The sequence below is a fragment of the Gracilinanus agilis genome, chromosome 4 (assembly GCF_016433145.1).
Source record: "Gracilinanus agilis isolate LMUSP501 chromosome 4, AgileGrace, whole genome shotgun sequence".
NCBI classification, from domain to species: domain Eukaryota; kingdom Metazoa; phylum Chordata; class Mammalia; order Didelphimorphia; family Didelphidae; genus Gracilinanus; species Gracilinanus agilis.
Window position 1 is genome coordinate 124,986,521 of NC_058133.1, and position 25,307 is coordinate 125,011,827.

The window sequence follows — 25,307 nt, forward strand, 5'->3', positions numbered from 1 at the left end:
CAACTATAATAATGAAAATAAAGCCAGCATAGAAGAAGCAACATGATTCAATTCAAATACAATAGTTAATGTTAACAAAATACTAAGCAAACTAAAGATACATCCTCTCTTTCTGTTACCAATCAATTCTATAATGAAAGTGAAAAGTAACTGGGCATTAGTCAAAATCTGTAGTTGGCATTTTCACAACTTTCTGGAGAATATACTAAGCATGAGTCTGTTAGTAAATAACTGTTGGGTAAATAAAAATGCATCAATAAGCTTCCGGGTTAAGATGCTGGCAGAGTAAAAAGCAGCTACTTAACCTCTCCTAACCAAAACATATAGGACTCCTCAAGGGGACATAAAAACAAATACAGACAAATGAAGGGACCCCACATCAGGGCGCAGCATTGAAAGTACGTGGGATCGGGGCATTTCCATGCTATAAGGGATGAAATAGCTCTACTAAAACGTAAGCTGAGCAACCCTCTCCCACCCACCCCCAACACCACCTACACTGCCAAAGCCAGTGCAAAAGAGCTAGAGCAAGTTTGGGGCATCAATTAAGTCCTCAACAGCTACCTGGGACCACTAGGGCCTGTTTCTGAAAGCAGCAAGACTTAAGACCCCAAGAGGCTAAAGAAAGTGCAGACTTTGAACACAAACCCTGAGCACAGGAGAGGTTACGGATGCAGACGCAGATCCTGAGCGCAGGCGCAGACCTTGAGTGGGGACCTTGTGCAGAGAAGTGCATGACTGTGGAAGTAGTGCCCTGAGATTGTTAAAGGAGCTTCAGGCAGAGGAACAAGCAAGGGGACCACCAGGAGGCTTGACCCTGAGAACAACTAGACTTGAGACCTCAGGAGCCCAAAGAGCTCAGACAGACCCTGGGCATGAAGATAAAGCTGAGAAGGAGATGGGCTAACAATGGCAAGCCAGAGACAAGAACCCCAGAAGAGAAGATCAAGAAGAAATCTTTAACACTCAAAAACTTTTACACAGAAAATATCCACACAACAGAGCAAACAGCAGAGGAGAACAAACGAGTAATCATATCCAAACCTTCCCCAAAAAATGAAAAATGGTCACAAGCTATTGAAGAGTTCAAATCTGAGATTATGAGAAAGATGAAAGGGATCTGGCAAGAAAATAACAGTTTAAAAGGCAGAATTTCACAATTAGAAAGTGAGGCTCAGAAATCAAATGAATTGATAAACAAATTGAAGACCAGAAATGTCCAGCTGGAAGCTTTTAAGAACCAAACACACCAGATTCAAAAGGAAAACCAAAAGATTATAGCCAAAAACCAGTCTCTAAAGGCTAGAATTGGGCAATTAGAAAAAGATGCCCCCAAATCAAAAGAATTAATAAACAATTGGAGACCAAAATCAAACAGCTGGAAAACAGGATAGAACAAATCGAAAAGGAAAATCAAAAGAATATAGCAGAAAACCAGTCTCTAAAGACAAGAATTTGGCAAGTAGAAGCCAATGATCTCTCAAGAAAAACAAGAACAAATAAAGCAAAGTCAAAAGACTGATAAAATAGAAGGAAACATGAAATATGTCATTGATAAATTGACAGATCAAGAAAACAGGTCTAGAAGAGACAATTTGAGAATCATTGGTCTTTCTGAAAAAGCAGAAATTAATAGAAATTTGGACTCCATACTAAAGGAAATTATTCAGCAAAATTGCCCTGAAGCAACAAGAGGGCAATAAAGACATTGAAAGGATCCATAGATCACTCTCTACACTAAACCTTGAAAAGACAACCCTCAAGAATATAATAGCCAAATTCAAGAGCTTCCAAGTAAAAGAAAAAAATTTTACAAGAAGCCAGAAAGAGACAATTCAGATATGGAGGAGCACCAACCAGGATCACACAGGATCTGGCAGCCTATACACTACAAGACCACAAGGCGTGGAATTTGATATTCAGAAAGGCAAGTTAACTGGGTCTGCAACCAAGGAACACCTATGCATCAAAACTGACTATATACTTCCAGGGGAAAGTATGGGCATTCAACAAGATAGAAGATTTCCAAGTATTTGCACAGAAAAGACCAGGACTAAATGGGAAGTTCGATATCCAACCACAAAAACCAAAAGAAACATGAAAAGGTAAATAAGGAACATAGGGTAAAGAAAGAAAACACTTATTTTTAAATTTGCGTCTTTAAGGACTTCAATAAGATCTAATTATTTATATTCCTATAAGGAGAAATTTTATGTGTAATTCTCTGTAGTGAACTCTATTCACTATTATAGTATCCACTATTGTAGTAATTAGAAGAATTATTCACAGGGAGAGGCTGGAGTACTAAATGGTCTAAGATGATAAGGGGGTGGGTGGGAAAGAGGGGGGTGAATAGTAGAGGACACCAAGAGAAACTTGAATGAATTAGAAAAATAGGGTATTCTATTACACACAAAGAGGGCATGGGAAGGAGGAGGGGATGAATACTATTATAAGAAGGAGAGGAAGAGAGCATTAAGAAGTAATATTTAAACCTTACTCTCAGTGTAATTAACCCTGAGAGGGAAGAGTAGATATATCCATTAAGATATAGAACTCTATCTAAACCTAGTGAGGAAGCCAGAAGGCATAAACCAAAGGGAGCAGAGGAGTGGGGAGGTCAAAAAAGGGAGGGGAGGAGAAGGGAGAGGGAATTCATTAGGCCTTAAAAATAAAAAGAGGGGAATAACAAGAAAAGGGGTAGAAAAGGTAGTAAATCAAGGGAGGGGACAAGGGTTACTGGTTTAAAACAAATCACTGGTTTAAAAGGAAATAGCCTAAGATGAAGGGGTAGAATTAAGAGAGGATACCAAAATGTTGGGGAATACACAACTGATAATTATAACTCTGAATGTGAATGGGATGATTGATTATACTAAATTAAAAACCTTTCGTACAAACAAAAACAATGCAAACAAAATCAGAGGGGAAACAACAAATTGGGAAAAAATCTTTATAACGAAAAACTCTGACAGGGGTCTAATTACTCAAATATATGAGGAGTTAAAGCAATTGTATAAAAAATCAAGCCATTCCTCAATTGATAAATGGGCAAGAGACATGAATAGGCAATTTTCAGGTAAAGAAATCAAAAGTATCAATAAGCACATGAGAAAGTGTTCTAAATGTCTAATAATTAGAGAAATGCAAATCAAAACAACTCTGAAGTACCACCTCACACCTAGCAGATTGGCTAAAATGAAAGAAGGGGAGAGTAATGAATGCTGGAGGGGATGTGGCAAAATTGGGACATTTATGCATTGCTGGTGGAGTTGTGAACTGATCCAACCATTCTGGATGGCAATTTGGAACTATGTTCAAAGGGCTATAAAAGATTGCCTGCCCTTTGATCCAGCCATACCATTGTTGGGTGTGTACACCAAAGAGATCATAGATAAACAGACTTGTACAAAAATATTCATAGCCGCACTTTTTGTGGTGGCAAAAAAACTAGAAAATAAGGGTATGCCCTTCTATTGGGGAATGGATGAACAAACTGTGGTATATGCTGGTGATGGAATATTATTGCGATAATAGGAATAATGAACTGGAGGAATTCCATGTGAACTGGAAAGACCTCCAGGAATTGATGCAGAGTGAAAGGAGCAGAGCCAAAAGAACATTGTACACAGAGACAAATACACTGTGGTAAAATAAAATGTAATGGACTTCTGTACTAGCAGCAATGCAATGATGCGTAACAATTCTAAGGGACTTATAGAAAAGAATACTACCCACATTCAGAGGAAGAACTACAGGAGAGGAAACACAGAAGAAAAGCAGCTGCTTGAACACATGGGTTGAGGCTGACATGATTGGGGATGTAGACTAGAAACTACCACAACAATGCAACTATCAACAATTTGGAAATTAGTCTTGGTGGATGACACATGTTAAAACCAGGGAAAATGCACATCGGCTATGGGGGGGGGGGGGTCAGGAGGTTGGGGGCGTGAAGGGGAAAGTAAGAACATGAACCATTTAACCATGATAACTTTTCTAAAAAATAAAAATAATTTTAAAAAAATTTTTAAATGCATCAATAAGAAAAAAAATTTAAAAAATGCATCAATAAGAGACAGCATGCTACAATCGAAAGAGTACTGGATCTGAAGTCAGAGGACATGTGTAGAAATCCTCTCTACTACTTACACATATGACTTCAAGCAAAGGCCCGAATCTCTTTAGATTTGTTTCATTGCCTACAAAATAGGTGTTGGAGTTACACAATCTCAAAGGTCACTTCTTTCCCTAAATTTATAAACATACAATGAATCCTCCAATCAAAAAATTCATTTTTTTTTGAAACTGACTCTCAACTTTTCCGTGCATCACATATTTTCATTTTGTCTGTGGCAGTAGTTTGGTTCTTCTATGCGCTCTTAAGATCCTAGTTTAGACATGATGCATACTATAAAACTTTTTGATGCTTGCTTATTTTGCATATTTGCAGTACTTAACACAGTATTAGGCTTACACTGATTCAGGTTTATGAAGTTCATGATGATAGGGAGCTCCTTCTGTCAATGCAGATTGACATATGCTCAAAATCTTATGCTAACTCTTAAGAGATTTGCCCAGGGCATTAAGAGGCCAAGTGAGATGTCCAGAATCACAAGTATCAATATTATGTCAGAGGCAAAACTCTTGAAATTCAAGGCTAGTTAATACTTTACATCCAGGTGCCAAAAACAATATTTTGACCATTATTAGACATGATTTTGTTTCTAACAACTGAAACTAAATATCTAGGACTTCAGGTATATGAAATGGGGTTTAAGTGTTGCTAAATTTCAAGTACTCGCTCCTTCAGAACACTGAATATGAGATATCTATTGCCTCCTGAATTTGATATGCTGTTGCCTAGTCACTTTTTATTATTTTAGAGCACTTTCAGCCTAACTATAGTCTAGCTCTATTCTTCCCCATCAATTATGGACACATATAAAACTACATTTAGAATTTACAACTTTAATTCTTGAATATAGTCTCCTGGAGTTTGGTCTTTCTTCTATGCCACTGGTTTTTTTAAGCTGTTTTAGTTGTATCCAAAATTTTGTGACCCGCCCTGCACCACCTTTCTTTTGAGGTTTGCATGACAAAGACACTGAAGAAATTTACTATTTCCTCCTCCAGCTCCTTTAATCAGATGAAGAACTGAGGCTAAAAGGGTCAAGTGACTTATCCAGGGTCACACTTACTGACATGTCTGAGGCTGGATTTGAACTTATGAAGATAAGATTTCCTGATTCCAAGCCCAGTATTCTATCCACTTTACCACATAGCTGCCTTTTTTTCTTGGGGTTATATTTAAGAGAATTAGGATTATCAAGATTTTCCTATGATTTTTTTGTTTTAACTCATGTTAAATAAGAAACTGTCACAGAGTTGCATTTATAATAAAGGGCAAACAGCTTAATTTTGATGCCATTGCTTCTTTTTACCCTGTTGCTCAGAAAAACTGTGAACTTTTTTTTTCTTGAAATCCAAGGCCATTTATCATTTTATATCCAGGTGCTAAAAATCTTTACCAAACAAAAGAATGTTTTTACAATTTACCTTCTGTCTTAGAATCAACACTGTGGGTTGGTTCCAAAGCAGGAGACAGGTAAAGGCTAGGCAACAGAGTTTAGGGAACTTGCCCAGGGTCATACAACTGGCAAATATCTGAGGTCAGATTTGAAACTAGAACCTCCTGTCCCAAGGCCTGGCTATCAATCTACTAGTCATTCAGTTGCTCCCATGAACTCTTTTTAAAAACTTCTCTTTTAATAAGCTGTACATATTCATAGTTTTAAATATAATTCTTTTTTTATATTTTATATATGAAAAAAATGTTCATTCCAGATTAACAAATACATAGTTTTTAAAGAATTATTTTAAAATAGGGACTCCTGACTTCTCTACAGAAAATGAGCTCTGTCTATTCTTGGAGGTGGAGCCAAGATGGTAGAGTAATCCTCAGCAGCTCTGTGCCACCATGAGAATCCTTTCCAACCAAGATTAAAATATCACCACAAAACGTATACAGGAGTGAAAGAACAAACAAAGAGGCAGAGTGAAACAATTTTCAAGAAAAGAAGAACGTAAAAGTTAGGCAACGAACATCTGGGGCACTGGGGTGAGAGGAGATGAGACCAGGCAAGAAGCTGTAGCAAGAAGGGAAGAGCAAGCCACACCACCACACCCCACATCTGCTGTCGTAGATTCGGGAATATATGCCCAAGCCAACACCAAGACCCTGAGACCATTCCTGACCAAGCAGAGGTACAAGCCAACCTATACCCCTTGAAATTTTAAACCTGCAGGGATTCCAGAGTCCCAGCCCAGGGAATTCTAGTCTGGGCTTGGAATAAGGACTTAATTCACACTTTGGGGATAGTACTAAATACTAAGTACTGATATTTTTGCCTAAAGCTCAGGACAGAGCTCCAAGACATGACAATCACTGGATCAAGTACACAGTAAAACCAAAAACTTGAGACTAAGCCTGAAGCTAGAATATGACCAAGCCCCTGATCTGATCAGGATCAGAGGGAAATCAAAAGCTTACACCTAAGCCTGAGGTAAGTCTTTAAGCTATCAGCATCTCAAGGGTCAAATGAATCAGAAGGGGGAGGGGGCTCTCAGAGCTCTCAACCCTCAGACCATCACATCATCCTCCAAAGCTTACCTATAATTAGTTTGGAGAAATGAGCAAACAACAACAACAAAAAAAAACCTAACTCTGAAGAATTTTTATGGAGACAAAGAGCAAGGTATAGACACAGAAGGGGACAGTGAAAATACAGAAAACACACCCAAAGTCCAAAAGAATATATATATACACATATGTGTGTGTGTGTGTGTGTGTGTGTGTGTGTATATATATATATATATATTCTGTGTCCAATATATATGACACAGATCTGGAAGAACTCAAAAAAAGATTTCAAAAACCAATTAAGAGAGGTAAAGGAAAAGTGGGAAGGAGAAACATAAGTGATGCAAGAAGTAATGGGCCAACTGAAAAAGGAGAACCAAAAATTGAGAGAGGAAAATCAGGTCTTAAAAATAAGAACTGACCATCTAGAAACTAATGATTTCATGAGAAATCAAGAAAAAATAAAGCAGAATCAAAGAAATGTAAAAATAAAGGAAACGATGAAATCTCTTGCTTAAAAAACAACAGACCTAGAAAACAGATCTAAGAGATGAGAATGATTGGACTACCTGAAAACCATGATAAAGAAAAAACTTTCGACATCACTCTACAAGAAATTATCAAAGATAATTGCTCAGAGATCTTCAAACAAGAAAATAAAATAGAAATTGAAAGAATTCACATACCACCTCCAGAAAGAATGTCCTCAAATGACAACTTCTACGAATATAATAGCTAAATTCAAGAACCACCAAGCTAAGGAAAAAATACATCAAGCAAGCAGAAAAAAACCATTCAAATACCATGGAGCTCCAATCAGGATTACACAGGACCTACATTTATACCCCAAAGAGATCATAACGAAAAAGACTTATACAAAAATATTTATAGCCCTTCTCTTTGTGGTGGCAAAAAACTGTAAAACAAGGGTATGACTGGGGAATGATTGAACAAATTGTGGTATCTGTTGGTGATGGAATACTATTATACACAAAGGAAGAATGAACTGGAGGAATTCCATGTGAACTGGAATGACCTCCAGGAATTTATATACAGTGAAAGGAGCAGAACCAGGAGAACATTATACACAGAGATTGATAATACTGGTTAAAATCAAATGCAATGGATTTCTCTACTAGCCACAATGCAATGATCCAAGACAAATATTAGGGACCTATGAGAAAGAATGCTATCCACATTCAGAGGAAGAACTATGGGAGTAGAAACACAGAAGAAAAACAATTACCTGATCACATGGGAGAATGGGGATATAACTAGGGTTATGGACTCAAAATGAGCACCCGAGCTCAAATATCAATAACATGGAAATAGGTCTTGATCAATGACACATGTAAAACCCAGTGGAATTGAGCGTCAGCTATGGGAGGATGGTAGGGCTAGAACATGAATCCTATAAGCATGGGAAAATGCTCTTAATTAATTAATTAATTAAAGATTTTAAAATATGATATTCAGGAAGGCAAAAGACTTGGGTTTATAACCCAGAGTCACTTATCCAGCAAAACTGATTATATTCTTTCATGAGGAAAAATGGATATTCAATAAGATATTAGATTTCCAAACCTTTCTGAGGAATGAGTCAGACCTAAATAAAAATTTTGAAGTCCAAATACAAGCATAATAGAAGCACAGAAAGTTAAATAAGAGAAAGCTTAAGGGACTCATTAAGGTCAAAATGTTTATATGTCTACATGGAAAAAGGACTTCTATAATTCTCAAAAAATACTTTTAATAGCAGTGAAAATAAAAGGAATTTACTCAGAAAGAGTGTGGAGAAGTAAGCTGATTATGATATGTTGCATATGTATATACAAATGTGATGATATGTAGGTATGATATGATATGTATGCATATAAACAATATGTTTAAGAAATCAATCAAGGGCTAAAAGAGAGGGTTACACTGAGAGAAAACGGAAGGGAGAAAGAGAATGGTGTAAATCAGATAACATAAAGAGGCATGAAAAATCATTATAGAGAAGGAAAGATAAGGGTGGTGACAGGCAATGCTTAAACTTTACTCCCATTGTAACTGGCTCACAGAGACTAAAACAAGTATACTCAGTGGGGTATAGAATTTTACCTTCAGAGAAATAGAAGGGGAAAAAGACAAGGGAAGAGGGATGTAACTGGAGAGAGAGGAAAATGGAAACAGGGGATGACAAAAAGCAAAACACCAATGAGGGGGAACAGAAAGAAAGGGATTAGAGTAGGATTTAACGGGGATAATATGATGAAGGGCAATATACATATAGTAATCATAACACTGAATGAGAATGGGATGAACTCACGCATTAAACAGAAGTGCATAGCAGAGTGGATTAAAAACCAGAATTATATTGTATGTTATTTACACAAAACGCATTTGAAGCAAGGTGACACACACAGATTCAAGGTAAAAGGATCTAAAGTAAAAAAGCAGGAGCAGTGATCATGATACCAGAGAAAAATATAGTAGAAATTGATCTGATTAAAAGAGATAAGGAAATTACAATCTGTTAAAGGGTACTTTAAACAATGAAGTAATATCGTTACTAAACATTTATGGACCAAATGGCATCACATCTAGATTTCTAAAGGAAAAATTAAAGGCACTCAAGGAGGAAACAGATAGTAAGACCATATCAGTGGGGGATCTCAAACTCCCCCTTTCAGAACTAGATAAATAGAACCAAAAAATAAATAAGAAAGAAGGAAAGTGAATGAAAAGCTAAAAAAATTAAAATTAATAGCTATCTGGAGAAAACAGAATAGGAATAAAAAGGAATATACCTTCTTCTCAGCAGTACATGGTACATATACAATGATCGACCATGTACTAGGCCATAGAATCATTGTAAACAAATGCAGAAAAGCTGACATAATATATATATATATAACTTATTCAGATCATAATGAGATAAAATTATACTTAAAAAGGGGTCCAAGGAAAGGCAAATTTAAAAGTAATTAGAAACTAAATAATCTAATTCTTCAAAATTGGTGGGTCAAAAAAATATACAGAAACAATTACAGATTTTATTAAAGAGAATGACGATGAGGAGATATCATATCAAAATCGATGGGATATAGTCAAAGCAGTACTCAGGGAACAATTTATATCTTGAGGGCCTATAGCAACAAAATCAAGAGGGAGGAGATCAATGAATTGGGCTTGCAACTTAAAAAAAATAGAAAAAGAACAAATTAAAAATCTCAGATAAAAACTAAATTGGAAATCCTAAAAATTAATGGAGAAATTAATCAAATTGAAAGTAAAATAACTATTGAACTAATAAATAAAACTAAGAGCTGGTACTTTGAAAAAACAAATAAAATAGATAAAGTAATAGTTAATCTAATAAAAAAAGAATGAATCAAATTAATAGTTTCAAAGATGAAGAATCCTCTAAAGAAGAGCAAATTAAGGTAATTATTGAGAAATATTTTGTCCAATTATATGGCAATAAATATGACAATATAGGTGAAATGAGTGGATATTTACAAAAATACAAATTGCCAAGATTAAGAAAAGAGGAAATAGAATACTTAAATAATCCCATCTCAGAAAAAGAATTTGAACAAGCCATCAAGGAACTTCCTAAGAAAAAATCTCCAGGGCCAGATGGATTCAAAAGTGAATTCTATCAAACATTTAAAGAACAACTAATCCCAATACTATATAAATTATTTGACAAAATAAGCAAAGGAGTCTTAACAAATTATTTTTATGACACAAATATTATAATGATTGCAAAGCCAGGTAAACCAAAAGCAGAGAAAGAAAACTATAGACCAATATCCTTAATGCACATAGATGCAAAAATTTTAAATAAAATACTAGCAAAAAGACTACAGCAAGTTTTCACAAGGATTATTCACTATAACCAAGTGGGATTTATACTAGGAATGCAAAGATGATTTCAATAATCAAGCCAACAAAAATCACATGATTATCAATAGATACAGAAAAAGCCTTTGACAAAATATAATACCTATTAATACTGAAAACATTAGAAAGTATAGGAATAGAAGGACCATTCCTCAATATAATATATAGTATACGTTTAAAACTATCAGCAAGTATCATCTCCAATGGTCTAGAAGCCTTCCCAATATAAGATCAGAAATGAAGCAAGGATTACCATTATCACCTCTACTATTTAATATTTTACTAGAAATGCTACCAGTAGCAATTGGAGAAGAAAAAGAAATTGAAGGTATTAAAGCAGGCAAAGAGGAGACTAAACTACCACTCTTTACAGACAATACAATGGTATACTTATAGTATCCCAGGAAATCAACTAAAAGACTAGTAGAAATAATTAACAACTTTTGCAAAGTGGCAGGGTACAAGATAAACCCACATAAAACATCAGTTTTCTATATATTTCCAACAAAATTCAGCAGCAGGAATTAGAATGAGAAACTCCATTTAAAATCACTATAGACAACATAAAATATTTAGGAAACTATCTGCAAATACAAACACAGGAATTATATGAACAACTACAAAGCACTTCACACAATTAAAAGTAGATCTAAATAACTGGAAAAACATTCATTGCTCATGAGTAGGATGAGCTAACACAATAAAAATGATAATCCTACCCAAATTAATATAATTATTCAGTGACATACCTATCAAACTACCAAGAAACTTTTTTATAGAATTAGAAAAAATTATAACAAAGTTCATCTGGAAGAACAAGAGATCAAAAATATCAAGGGAAATGATAATAATAAAATGTGAAGGATGAGTGTCTAGCAGTACCAGATCTTAAACTGTACTATAAAGCATTCATCATCAAAATAATATGGTAGAGGCTAAAAGACAGAAGGGTAGATCAATGGAATGGCCTATGGGTAATTGACATCAGCAAGCTAGTGTTAGATAAACACAAAAATCCCAGCCTTTGGGACAAGAACTCACTATTTGACAAAAACTGCTGGGAAAATTGTTAAACAGTATAGGGAAAATTAGGTTTAGATCAACATCTTACACACTATACCAAGATAAATTTCAAAATGAAGAAATTACTTAAAATATAAAGAGTGAAAGCATAAATAAATTAGGTGAACATAGAATATACCTATCAGATCTGTGGGAAAGGAAGGAATTTAAGACCAAGGAAAATATAGAGAACATTACAAACTGTAAAATGAATGACTGATTATATCAAATTATACATACATATATACATATGTGTGTATATATATATATATATATATATAATTAAAAAGGCTTGTAATTGTAAAATTAAAAGCAACAAACTGGGAGAACATTTTTATGATAAAATTCTCTGACAATGGTTTAATTTCCCAAATATATGAAGAAGTCAAATGCACAAAAAAAATTAAGTCATTCCACAATCGACAAATGGTCAAGGGACATGAATAGGAAGTTTTCACATGAGGAAATCAAAACTATCAATAAACACACGAAAAAGTGTTCTAAATCCTTCCTGATTAAAGAAATGCAAATTAAAACAACTCTGAGGTACTACTGTACATCTAGCAGACTGGCCAGTGGCAGCAAAGAAATGTGATAAATGTTGGAGGGGATGTCACAAAACTGGGACATTAATACATTGCTAGTAGAGTTGTGAATTGGTCTAACCATTCTGGAGGACAATTTGGAACTATGTGCAAAAGACTTTAAAAGAATTCATGCTCTTTGACCCGGCCATACCACTGCTGGGTTTGTACCACAAAGAGATAATAAGGGAAATGACTTGCACAAAAATATTTATAATCACACTCTTTGTGGTGGCAAAAATTGGAAATTTTTTGTCCATCAATTGGGGAATGGCTGAATAAATTATGGTATCTGATGGTGATAAGACTACTATTGTGCTGAAAGGAATAATGAACTGGAAAGACCTCCAGGAATTGATGCAGAGAGAAAGGAGCAGAACTAGGAGAACATTATACATAGAGGCTGATACATTATGGCACAATTGAATGTAACAGACTTTTCTAACTAGCAGCAATGCAATGACCCAGGACAATACAGAGGAATTTATAAGAAAGAATGCTATCCACATCCAGAGAAAGAATGATGGGAACAGAAATGCAAAAGAAAAACATATGGTCGATCACACAGTTTGATGGGGATATATAATTAGGGTTTTGGAATTAAAAGATCATTCTACTACAAATGTGTATAACATGGAAACAGGTTTTGAACAATGATACATGTATAACCCAGTGGAATTGCTTGTCAGCTTGGGTGGGGGTGGGGGAACATAAAAATCATGAATCATGTAACCATGAAAAAATATTCTAAATTAAAAAATTATTTAAAAAAATAAACAAGACAGGTGAAAGAACTTTTCTTTTTTGGATGTTAAAGTATTCCAAGATACTTGACATATGCATCTCTTTTGTACAAGATTTTCTTTTTCTGCTACTCATTTCTGATGGCATATAATGAATTTAGCTAAGGGACATAGTTCAATTTTAGCTTAAATATAATCTACCTAGTTTCTGGGGAATTTGCTATATTACAAACACTTTACTCAGTGGGAACTGGGTGTAATAAGGAGCTAGTTTATGAAGCCTTTACCTTTGACACCTGAGAACAAATGGAGAAAAATGTTACCTAAAAACTGAATGTCTTGAAAATTAAACGAGTCAGACAGAAAATGACTCTAAGAAAATAAAACCAAAAGAAAAAAATAGAAAAATATGTCTTAAAAACAATGTCAAAAACAACCTTCTAAGTTTGCCTTTTAGGATATCAAATTTCAAGCACTGCTCAACTTTACTGTGATATTGGCTAAGTCTTGTGCCATCATTACTGTGATTCTTTGGTACCTGAGCTCCTATTTGGTTGCTTGTTATATTTTCTATTTGACCCGGAAGTTCTTGATTTTGGCTACAGCATTCCTAGGGTTTTTCATTTTGAAGTTTCTTTCCAGAGCTAACTAATAGATTTCCTTATATTTTTCACTTTTCCTTTTGAGTCGAATTTCTCTGTTTTTCATTTACCATTTCTTGAAATATAGTATATCCAGGCTTTTTTTTAGTCATAGTTTTCAGAGTGTCCAATAATTCTTAGATAATTTATCTTCTTTGGCTTGTTTTCCAGGTCAGTTGTTTTTGATATTGCATTTGTAATATATTTTTCTACTTTTTTCTTTTTTTTTTCTCTCATTGAGTCATTTTCTTTCTGATTCAGTCTAACTTTCAGAACATTCAGCTTTTAGGTGAGGTTTTCCTGTTGGTTCTCAACTGTCAATTTTCCTTGCCATTCTTTACTCTCCAGCTTTTCCATTCCGTATCTTGTCTCATTTTTTTCAGGCACTTTTGATGTCCTTGTAATAAGGACATTTTCCCCCCCTTGGGTTTACTTCAACTTGTGTAGTCACTTTGAAAGGCATTTCTCAAACATGTTATTTCCTAATGATATTCAGAGTTTTCCTTGGGTTGATCATTTTATCTAACTCAGTACCTAAATTTGGAGGCCCTGTCCTTGGATCAAACTTCGCAACTAAATGCCATGGGCAGCATTTGCCTAGTCCTAAGTACAAAGACCCAGACAAGATCCCTCTTTCAAGAGACTTTTGAGCTGAGCTAAGTTCTATTATAGGCAGAAGGGATAGAACCAGTAATGAGGGAGAAGTTAAAGACAGAGGAGAAATGTATGATGACTGCTTGAACAAGACCCTAACAGAAATTGAAAAGGATGGAATTAAGGGCATAGATAAAGAGATTAACTCTAGCTAATAGTAAGTATATCACTTTTGTGACCAGAGGGAAGAAAAGGTGATGATGCTAAGAAGGTGTGAGAAATGTAGGATGTGGACTGATATAGCTTCTGTCAGTCTAAATTTTCTCTGTGAAGTGAGGCTAGTCATATGCTTATAAGTGTGAACAATATAAAAAGAACTGAGAGTTGAGAAGAAAGGATTTGGAGAATTCATGGAGGAAACAAAGAACTGATAAGAATGTAATAGCTAACTATGATGAAACTTTAATCCATCTATACTTAACCTGGTATCTGTTAAGTTTCTATTTAAAAAATATTTTGATAATTCTATTTAAATAAATTAGTATCCTTTCTAGAAAAAGAGGGGGAGAATGACAGAAACAGAGAGACTCTAGAGCTGTTCTAGTGCTAGGCTTTGCCTGCAGGATCCCTCTTACCACAGGGACCTTTCCCTTCTGCTGCTGGGTTCAGGCTAGGGGTATCATGTGGGTCTATCCTGAAATGATTTGTTATCCTCCCCCAAAGCATAAACACTGGGTTAAAGTTAGAAGGATATTAAGTGTTTTTATTTTTAGAAGTAAACCTGAGTAATTTTTAAAATAATAGTGTACTGGAAAATAATAGGAACTGGAAAGTCTGAAGAAAGAGTAGGTTAGATTGGGGAACATAATTACTTTTATCTGAGGCATAATAAGATTGAGATTGGCAATTGGCAATGTGGTGGGCAAGTTCAAAAGTAGATTGGGGTTGGATATACAAATCTGGGAGCCATCTGTGTAAATAAATATAAAAACTGACCCCATCAGAGAAGAAGGGATCATCAAAGAAGAAAGTAAAGAAAAAAGGGATAAGAAATGGATGATGATTTAGGAGGGAAGACTGAGAAAGAGTGGTCAAACAAGAGGAGAGAAATTGAGACACAGAAATGTCACTGAAGCTAAGAAAAGATAGAGAAGGCAAGAAGAAAGTATTATTAATAGCTTCAGAAACCAAATATTATCAGGACTAAAAAGAAGGTATTGGTTTATTATAGGATTTTTACTAACCTTGCCATGTCTAAAAGCTGTGAAACTACAATCAAGTTCCTTCCTTTTTCTAAGAATTAGTTTCTTCATCTGCTAAATGAAAATACTGCTTATAACACCTCCTTCAAAAAGTTGTTATGTTTTGTAAAATTTATGGCACTATCATTTACGATTATTCATCATTATAGTTAGTAAATTATTAATATTGTGATTATCCTATTGAAATATTGATTTCATGATAGTACTCTATACATAACAAATAAATGCTTGTTGAATTAAAATTGAAGTGAATTGGTTTAAAATTCAAAGCAGCTGGGTTGTTCAGTGGATTGTAAGCCAGGCCTAGTGATAGGAAGTCCTATGTTCAAAATCTGGCTTCAGACACCTCTTAGCTGTGAGACTCTGGGCAAGTAACTTAACCTCCATTGCCTAGCCCTTACAATTCTTCAGCCATGGAATCAATACACGGTATTGATTCTAAAGCAGAAGGTTTAAAAAAAAAAAAAAGGAATGCTATTGTTCTTTAATATACCCTAGAGATATAATGTTGCTTTTCATCCAAGTAATTATTTTCAAATGTGTATTAAATCTTTTTCAAGATTCAAGTAACATTCAAGAGGCATTATAGTAGCATTCACCAATTGCTGGCTTTAGAGTTAAAAGACCTGAGTTTGAGTTCTGCCTTTGATACATAAGAGTGAAGAAGCCAAAGTCAGGCATCTTCCCTGAGCCCCATGATATCTATCTCTCCACAAGTAGCAAATGAACTACCCAGCTCTATCTCAGGAGAGAGGTTCCATACTAGATTATGCATATCAATGAAATCTAGGATGAAAACAAATAAATAATCTAGGTTTTCAATTTGAGTAAGTCCTGGAAAGGCTATAAAATAATAAGCTTCCATGAATATCTTAGCATATAATTCTAGTTTTATCAAGTAACTTCCAAAGCAGAAAAGAAGCCAAAAAGAATACACAGATTTCCCTGCTGTGAACCAGCAGGTTATGCTTATTGTGTCTGATGTGCATGCTTCAAGTACTTCTTAGGAAACAATGATGTAATTCTAACTGCCCCAGCCCATTAAAAAAAATCTGCAAGATCACAGCTTTAACATTCAACTCTTACATACACATACATTTGAACAGTATGTACATGGCCAGTCTCTTCTGGTCTTAAAGGAAACAATACTTTTGTGCAGTGGAAGAATGACTTACCTCTTCTGTATTATCAAAACAGAATTTAGAAACAATCATAATTGTGGTATATCTTCTGTCTAGAATGGATAGGTGAAATCAACTGCCAAATGGTCATTCTTTTCTAAAGGCAAATTTAGGTTTTGGGGGGCTATACATTTGATTTTTACAATTTATAGATAATCAGTACTCCTGGCAATTTGTAAACTTTTTGTGTCCTTGTCACAAAATGAGCAAAGACACTCTAGTTACTTGTGATTTGAGAAAGTAAGAATTCTCTGAGCTGGTCACTAAATTTTATTACTAAAGAATCAAAATAAGCAGATAAATGATTTAGTTAACTGACTCTGAGGATTCTATTTTACACAGAAATTGGGCTTTGAATCAAAAAAAATCTCAAAGTTCTGTAGATAAAAGGAATAAAATGATTAGAGCAAATCAAATTGCTTATCAAATTAGAAATAGGCACTTACTAATTAAAGTGATATTATGAATAAGCATATTTTAAGGTATCTTTTGATACTACTGCAGCTAAATGTACATGTATTCAACAATACTGAAAAAAATGAAGTACAAATAATTCATATTGAAGAAAATTTGAAAAATAAAGTCACCTTTCACTCATGATCTCATCTGAGCCTTTTTGTTCTTCATATTCCATTTTATCTTTATTGACTTGGACCAATTCTTCACTTTCCCAAACTATTCCATCTTCTTGGATTTTCGGTCCTTGTCTGGTAATTTTTAATTTTCTTTTTTTTACTTTGTTTTTACTGAACTCCTGGTATTGGTAAGGTCGACAGTCATTGTCCATTTCTTGATCTCTATTTTCATGCTGCGGAGTCAGTGTCAGTGAGTTAGAGATTTCAGATGGTGGATCTATTGCCATGCGTTTCACCTTTCTTCTTCTACGGAGAGTTCTGTTACTACCTAAGTTATCTATAGCAAGATCTGACTCATGCCATAAGGGCCGTTTACCTCTAACATTATTTAGGTTGGATGAAGGTCCAGGCTTTGCTACTAACATGTGGTCATCAGAGTCACTATGATCTTTCTTCTTGTTATTATGATTCTCTCTGTAGTCCTTGCTTGATTCCTCTAAACTGGAATCTGAACCTTCACTTAAACAGTGGCCTGTCTCCCAAGGAGGATGAATATTATATGACCGCCGTTTTCTCCCCCTCCTTTTCCTTGCCTGGCGTTTCAATGGACAAGCCAGACTTCGAGAGTGATCTCCTGGGTCTGCAAATCCTCCTCTGGCTTGTTCTGAACTCTCCTCTAGGGCCGAGACAAGATCATGAACAAGTTCCTCCATAGTGCGACTAAAATGCCTATAAGTTTTAGAAAAGAAAAAAAAAAGAAGTAATCAACCTAAATAATTCAATTTTATATGCCAATCAGACCCTTCTCTAGAATAAACTAAATACAACATTAAGTTATGTTTGTAAATCTATTTCATTTTCCTTGTCAGGGTTTGAAATATAGATTTTGCACATTTACATATTTACTATGACTTACTTTTAAATTCCATTCTCTTCTGATTTAGTGGTTCTCTCATTAAACAATAAAAGAACCATTTTAAAATAGATTAAAAAGGGCACAAGTGTAAAAGTTTCTGTTGAGCTTTTTCCCTCAACTAAACCACCTACATAATGGTAAAAAATCTGCTTTGTTAAATTCACCCTTTTCTACTTTTTTCCTTTCTACTGCCTATTACCTGAAACCAACTTCTTACTATACTAGAGCTATCATCCTTCCTGCTCACTTCTGCTTCTTTATAGGTCAGGAAGAAGGCATAGCTTCTTCTACACATCTCATCATGTACTCCTTTCCGCATCCACCATGCAGTACTGCAAATTGTTCATTGCTATCATAGTGGGGGATAGTAGCTAGACGGTCATTTGCTGGACTTAACAGCTTTTTTTTTTCCTTTTGTACATAATCGCATGAATCATATAGGAAACAGAAATTATGTTCAAGTTGAATATATTTTCATTGGTCTAAAATGATCAATTTTTTTCATTGTGTTTTATAATCTGAAATCTTCAATTTTGAAGAATGCTTTGAGACTTTAAAAACACTCTCTACTGAGCTGCAAAGAGTAAGCCTTAGTCATTCAAGAGTCAGGAAAGTGAACAATAGATAATTATGTTTCTAGCAATATTACAAAGCCAAATAAATGATTTTCCCTCCCATAGCTATTATCTGATACTTCTCGTTTTTACTATTAACACAGATATATAGGAACAGATTATAGTGTTTTTTTCTTTATTTTGTTTATTAGAGAACAACCTGTCTACAAACACAATATTCCTCTTTGTAACAAATTCAGGTTAAAGTTATAGTGGTACAAAGAGAATTTAAAACATTATGGATAAATTAATAAACATAGTTGCTTCTCAATTATCTTCTCAAAAGCTAACTTATCCTACATCTACACATCCTTCACTTACATCCTTAGGAAATAAGGTATAAAAAGGGCATGTTACCTAGACTTCGTTACTTTTCATTTGATTACACCTTTTCTTATTGGGTAAATGCTCAGTTTCAAATGGTAACATATTCATCAATTTCAACTCAAAATATTTTTATAGTTCTCAAGACCAAAGCCTGAGAACAAGAAGAGAACTTATGGGTCACTAAGATATCTAGTCTAACCTCCTCATTTTTTTTTTAACCTTCTCATTTTAAGGATGAGGCTACTCAAGCTGAGGGAGAATAAGTGATTTGTCACAGAGATATCAAGTGGAAAAATGAGAATGGTATTTTGGGGTTTCCTGAAACAAACAAACAAAAAAGTCAAAACCATTAACATTAGCTAGGAGCAATTAAGTTTTGCTACTTTTAAAATCATATATTAAAGGTAACTTGGCAATGTAAGATAAACAGATTATAGCCAACAAAAGGTTTGAAAGCAAAGATTTACTCTAGGACACCAATCCAATTTGTGTAAGAAAAATGTCATATCTTTACCTGCTCCTTCTCCCTCCCCAATTGAAAGAGACAGAGAGGCAGACTATACAACAGGTCTGATGTAAGTTAAATGACAAAATATTAACATAAAACTCAATTTATTACTATGTGAGGCAAATTTTGCTCATTTATTGAATATACTATAAATTTGTTATTTTTGAGTTTTATAAGTTAAAAATCCAAAATAAACATGAAAAAATTTTAAAGAGGCATAATTTATTGTCCAAATTATGCACTCTTGGCTCCCAACTAAATGTCTACACTTAGGAAAATTCATTCTAACAGTAAAGTATTATTATAGTCAGTAAATGTCAAGCTGCTTCAACAACATCTCTCAGGTTAAATTGGCATCTATTGGCCTGCCAGAAATAAAGTCATTATAAGAGAACATCACAAGATCAATAACTCATTTATTTCATTTGCTTTGGCAGTTAGGTGGAAGCATCAGAAGAAGGCTATTATACTGAAACAACATTTTATCCTAAAGACATTTTCTCAAATAAGACTTTGTGATACAGTTGACAAAAAAGGAAATCTAAAAAAATATGAACATTCTAAGTTCAAATCTATGTTTCTTCAATGTCTCCATTTCTGGCATTTCAGAATATAATGATAAGAATTATTACTTATTTCATAGGGTTTTTTTTTTACATTTATAAGTAAATGCCTCTGAAAGACAGATAGTAACCAAGCCTAATTTTGAAAATTTGTATTATATTGAGCATTGCATACCATGTGGAGAATATCACTGCTAAATAATGTTTCTAACAGGAGTACAGATGTATGATATAATGTTATTAATCATACTGTATATGTGAAAGTGCTTTGTTAAAGAACTCTGATATTTTTCTATCTGACTGTAACCTCATCTCTTTCCATCTTTCTTTATACCTCATCTTAAACTTATGTCTCCATCCAAACCATAAACTCCAGTCATTCTACCCCTCCTTGCTTTCCCAGATCACTCCTGATCTGGCCTTACATTTTTCATTTCAAAATACTGACTTTAGATCAACAGTCCAACTTTACATGGTACTCTATAACCTTAAGTCTCTTACTCTTATATCCTAGCAACTCATCCCTTGACAAACCCCAATCCTAGATTGATTACTCCTTTCATCAATCAGTCTGATCCACTACTATACACATGCCACTGACTCTGCTGAAGAAGTCAAACAGGGTCTTATTGCATACATAACAATAATGGAGTATGTTTTATGGCATACTTTAAGGTCTACAAAACACCTTGCATTTACTATCTCATTCATTATCTTATTTAATCACTGAATCCTTAGCTTCTGTATCTAACATTATTTTTAAGCACCTCACTCATCCTTTCACTGTGTACTTCATTGGGGAAAAAAAAAAGAGGACATATGTAGAATGTTTTTGCTTCTCCTCGATTCTCTATTTTAAATCACTTCAAGTTCAATTCCAACTCTTTCTTCCTTGCCCCAAACTTGGAAGAAAAGGTGGCCCTTCCAGTGGCAAATACCAACTCCTTTACCTATCTCTTTAATCGTCCTCCTCCAACCTGCACATATATATATATATATATACTTGCCTCTGTTTGGCATTTAAAGACTTTCCCATGCCGATTTTGACTTACCTTTCCAGAGTTGTGATATACTGCCTCCCTTCCCAAACTCTATGATCCAGCTAGTTAGGTCCTTCTAATTATTCTTCATGCACAGCTCTACATGCCTTTCCATTGTCACTCTATCTGCAGTGCATTTTCTCCTCACTTCTTCCTCTCAGAATTCCATTTGTTGCTCAAGTGCTCCGACCTTCCTACACATAAAACCTTTAATAGGGATCCCAAGTAATAAGTGTGACTTATAACCATCCCAAAGAACCCTGTTTGTACTTATAGGGATGATTACTGTCTTCCCTAAAAGAATATAAGTTCCTTAATGAGGGGCAGTTTCATTCTATTTTCATACATTTGGTATTTATAATAATGCCTAGCACATAATAGGTGTTTAATAAATGTTTGATAATTGATATATGGAAATACCCTAACAATGGTAATTGTTCCCCAAGAAAACAAGACTTTAGGTTTTATGAGGATATAAAGGCTTATATTTGGTCTTTATATTCACAAGTTTCTATAAAATTACTAAATGTAATACTGAATCATGAGTTTACAATAAATATTTAGGATACATTCATTGAATTAAGACCAAAAGAATCTTTGACATTTGTTGCTGGTAAGAAGACAACAAAAGAGAGCCCTGAATTTTATCTGGATGGCAGATCAAAAAAATATGAGTTTGGCCAAGTGGGAAGATCATTAATTTCTTTCCCAAATTTTAGACATAGCATCAATTGCCAATATGACACTTCTACCAGTGTGTCTTGTCCGAACTTCAACTTCAGTATCTCCACAACTGAGCTTATAATCCTTCTCAAAAAACAAAACTAACAAAACAAAAACAAGAGACCCACATAAAACTCTATAAATCCTAAATTCATTGTTTCTGTTAGTGGCACCACCATTCATTGTGTTCAAAATCTTGGTGTTAATTTTGACTATTACCTTTCTTTCATACCCCATGTTGTTCTAGCTATCCTATCTCTGCAGTATCTCTTAAATGTATTGACACCTCTCTGATGTTGTCCTGATAAAAAAAAAAAAAAACTATCATTTTGGTAATAGTTCTTAATATTACTTCACTTTTCTTCCAGCCTTCCAGATGTTTTTCATATACACTTACATTACTTATCTGATTCCTCTGCTCCAAATGCCTATAGAGTGTCTATCATTCCACATAAAGGTCTAAGCTTTCTCACTTCTATGAGAACACTCAAATTGTTTTCGATGCTTAGAAAGTCTTATCCTCTGAGGTAAAGCCTATATAATTCCCACTCTTCTAATGTCTAGTTCAAATGTTATGAACTCTAAGAAGCCTTTCTCATTAATCCTTCCCTCCATGTTTCCATGTCTGTCGGTTGTGACCTTTAAATAGAGATCACAGAGAGCAGGTTTGGTTATTTAGGTACAAGTGTACCCTGACTAGACTATAATTTTAATGAAGACAGAACCTTGTTTGCCTAAAACTATAGGCGCAGCATGTTATGATAGAAGGAAAACTGCATTTGAGGGCAGAGAAAATGGCTATGCCTCCTAGATATTACCTGCATGATTTTGAACAAGTCAATAAGCTTCCCTTGGGCTTTAGTTTCACTATATAAAATAAAAGGGTTTAATTCCTTACACCACTATATCCTAAGATCCTCTGATATTTGCAACACCTGGACAGTATTCTGTAAGTAGTCATTTCCAACTCAACATGTCCCAAACTCATCTTTTCCTACAAATCCATTGTAAGACTTAAATTAATATCCAGCAATTCCAAGTATTAATATTATAAAGTTTATTAATAATCATTTGAAGTAGAAGGAATAAAAAGGAAATAGAAGTTAAAAAAAACTAATTATTTAACAAAATTAAGACCATGTTCTCCCTGCCTATTTAAAAAGCTCACTCCACCAAAGCCCCCACAGGAAGCTGATTTTACATCCAAAGATCTCCTGGAAGAGAAAGAGTAGCTCTATAACAACTGCAAGCAGAGAGACTCAAAAAAAATAAAATGGATTTTCCACAAGGACTACATGAATGCCGGGAAGAAATGAAGCAAAATATTTTTACAAAATAAAATAAAAGCTCTGATGGAAAAAATGGAAGGAGAATAAAGTGTGGTAAAAATTAACAAGAAATGCAGTCCCTGAAAAATATAATAGACAAAATAGAAAACAATGACTGCATGAGACAGGGAGAAAAAAATCAAAACAAAATAAAAATATTGGAAAATTAGAAGAAAATTTAAGCTATCTGATATAAGGTATCGAATCTGAAAGACCGGAAAAGAAGAATTAATTTAAGACTCACTTAACTTCCTAAAAATGTTCAAGAAATCATAAATAAAAATGGTCCTGATCTTTTAGATAGGGTAAACTAAAGATAAAAAGAATTATCTATTGCTTTTTTTTTTTTAATTTGGCACAGGTCCTTCTATCACTTCTTGAAAACAACTTCAAAAGCAATCCTAGAAAAGTTCTGGGAAAATCATAGTCAAATTCAAAATTTTCATATCATAGAAAAATACTGCAAGCATTCAGGAAAGAAGCAATTAAGAACTAAGTATCCATACATAAGTCAAGATCATGTAAGAGACCTAGTTGCTTTTACCAAAAATGAAAGAAGATTTTGGAATACAATATTCCTAGAGAAAAGAAATAGGCTTACATTAAAAAAAAAAAAAAAAAAAAAAGAATGACTAATAGACTAGACGGCTGTCAAGTATTTTTGATAAAAAGACCAGAATTTAGTAGGAAAATCATGTTATTTTCTACATGTCTGCTCTATGCCTTGCTAGTCTAACATTTAGTATCATGACCAATATATAACTATGGTGGGCACAATGATGTTTGTAATAGCTTTCTAAGATATGAACATTTTTGAAGATATTTGGGGGCACACTAATTTATTTGCTAAGGTAATTTTCACAAAATAGAATAGTAAAAGGAAAAAAAAGCATCAGAATATATACTTTTAAGAGAACTGACTACAGTTTCAATGAATCATTTTGAGAAAAAGTATTCCCTAAGAGAATTTACTTTCTCTTCTAATGTAATCATTCAAAAGCAAAAGAACTAGCTAAAGAAAGCATTGATAATTCATGTTCTAGTCAAACTAGACTGCCTTTTTGCCATTTCTTCTTCATCTCTACTGAGTATCTAAGTGCAGACATTGAGCTAAGTGCTTTACAAACATTATCTTATTTGAATCTCAGGACTATTCAGTGAGGGTGTTGCTATGATAGCCAGTTGTACAAAAACAGATGATAAGGCTGATTTCTAATCCTTGATGCTAGTCATTTGATGGATGATAAAATGAAGGCACAGGAAAGTTAAGTGTGGACAGCTAGGTGATACAATGGATAGTTGTGGACAGTTCCCCTTCCTTAGTTCTTATCATGCCTCAGACACTTGCCTCTATATTATCCTGGGAAAATCACCCCATTTACCTCAGTTTCTTCATCTGTAAAATGAGCTAGAGATGAAAATGACAAACCACTCCAGTATCTTTGCCAAAAAATTTCTAAAAAGGGGTCATGAAAAGTTAGATACAATGGAAAAACTAAATGACAACAAAAGTTGTCTTGCTCAAAGTCATATGAATAGTAAGTAAAGGAGGTCACATTTGAACCCAGGTCTTCTGCCTCCAGAGGCATCCTTGTTTCTACTGAAACATAAGCTCCCATGGAAACTACTGGAATCTTCTCAGGATACCTGTCCCTTCCATTGAACCTTCTATCTCCAGAAATTACTTGTCTATAATTTGTAATTACTTATTGATCTTCATGCTATTTGGCTGTTTCACTTTTGTTTTTAGACATGAAGGGTTCTAAAACAGAATCTGGCACATACTGACCTCCTAAATGCTCACTAAATCAATGAATATGGCATTAATCATACAATCTGTTACACTATAATTAAGAAAGAGAAGACTGGCAAATAGAGGGTCAGCCTTGGAATCAGAACAACCTGAGTTCAATTACTGCCTCTGACATATATGTGCTAGGTAAACAGGGGCAAATCATTCAACATCCTAGTGCTTCCAGATGGCTCATTAAAAATTATAAATTACAGACAAACTGCCAATATGCATCAGTTTACAGAGTTTATAATCTGGGAATCCTCCACAGTGCTGAAATCATAGGATTAGACCTCCCCCTCGAAATCTTGATTCAGACT

The 25,307-nt window shown here is 34.4% G+C and overlaps 1 protein-coding gene across 2 annotated transcripts in view; it reads right to left on the reverse strand.

The window, feature by feature from the left end:
• GPATCH2 (G-patch domain containing 2) overlaps positions 1-25,307 on the reverse strand; it is a 302,311-nt gene that overhangs the window by 268,144 nt on the left and 8,860 nt on the right. For both annotated transcript variants that reach the window (XM_044673708.1, XM_044673709.1), the window contains exon 2: positions 17,189-17,905. In XM_044673708.1, the coding sequence (XP_044529643.1) occupies positions 17,189-17,905 (717 nt within the window). The remainder of the gene's footprint in view (positions 1-17,188; positions 17,906-25,307) is intronic.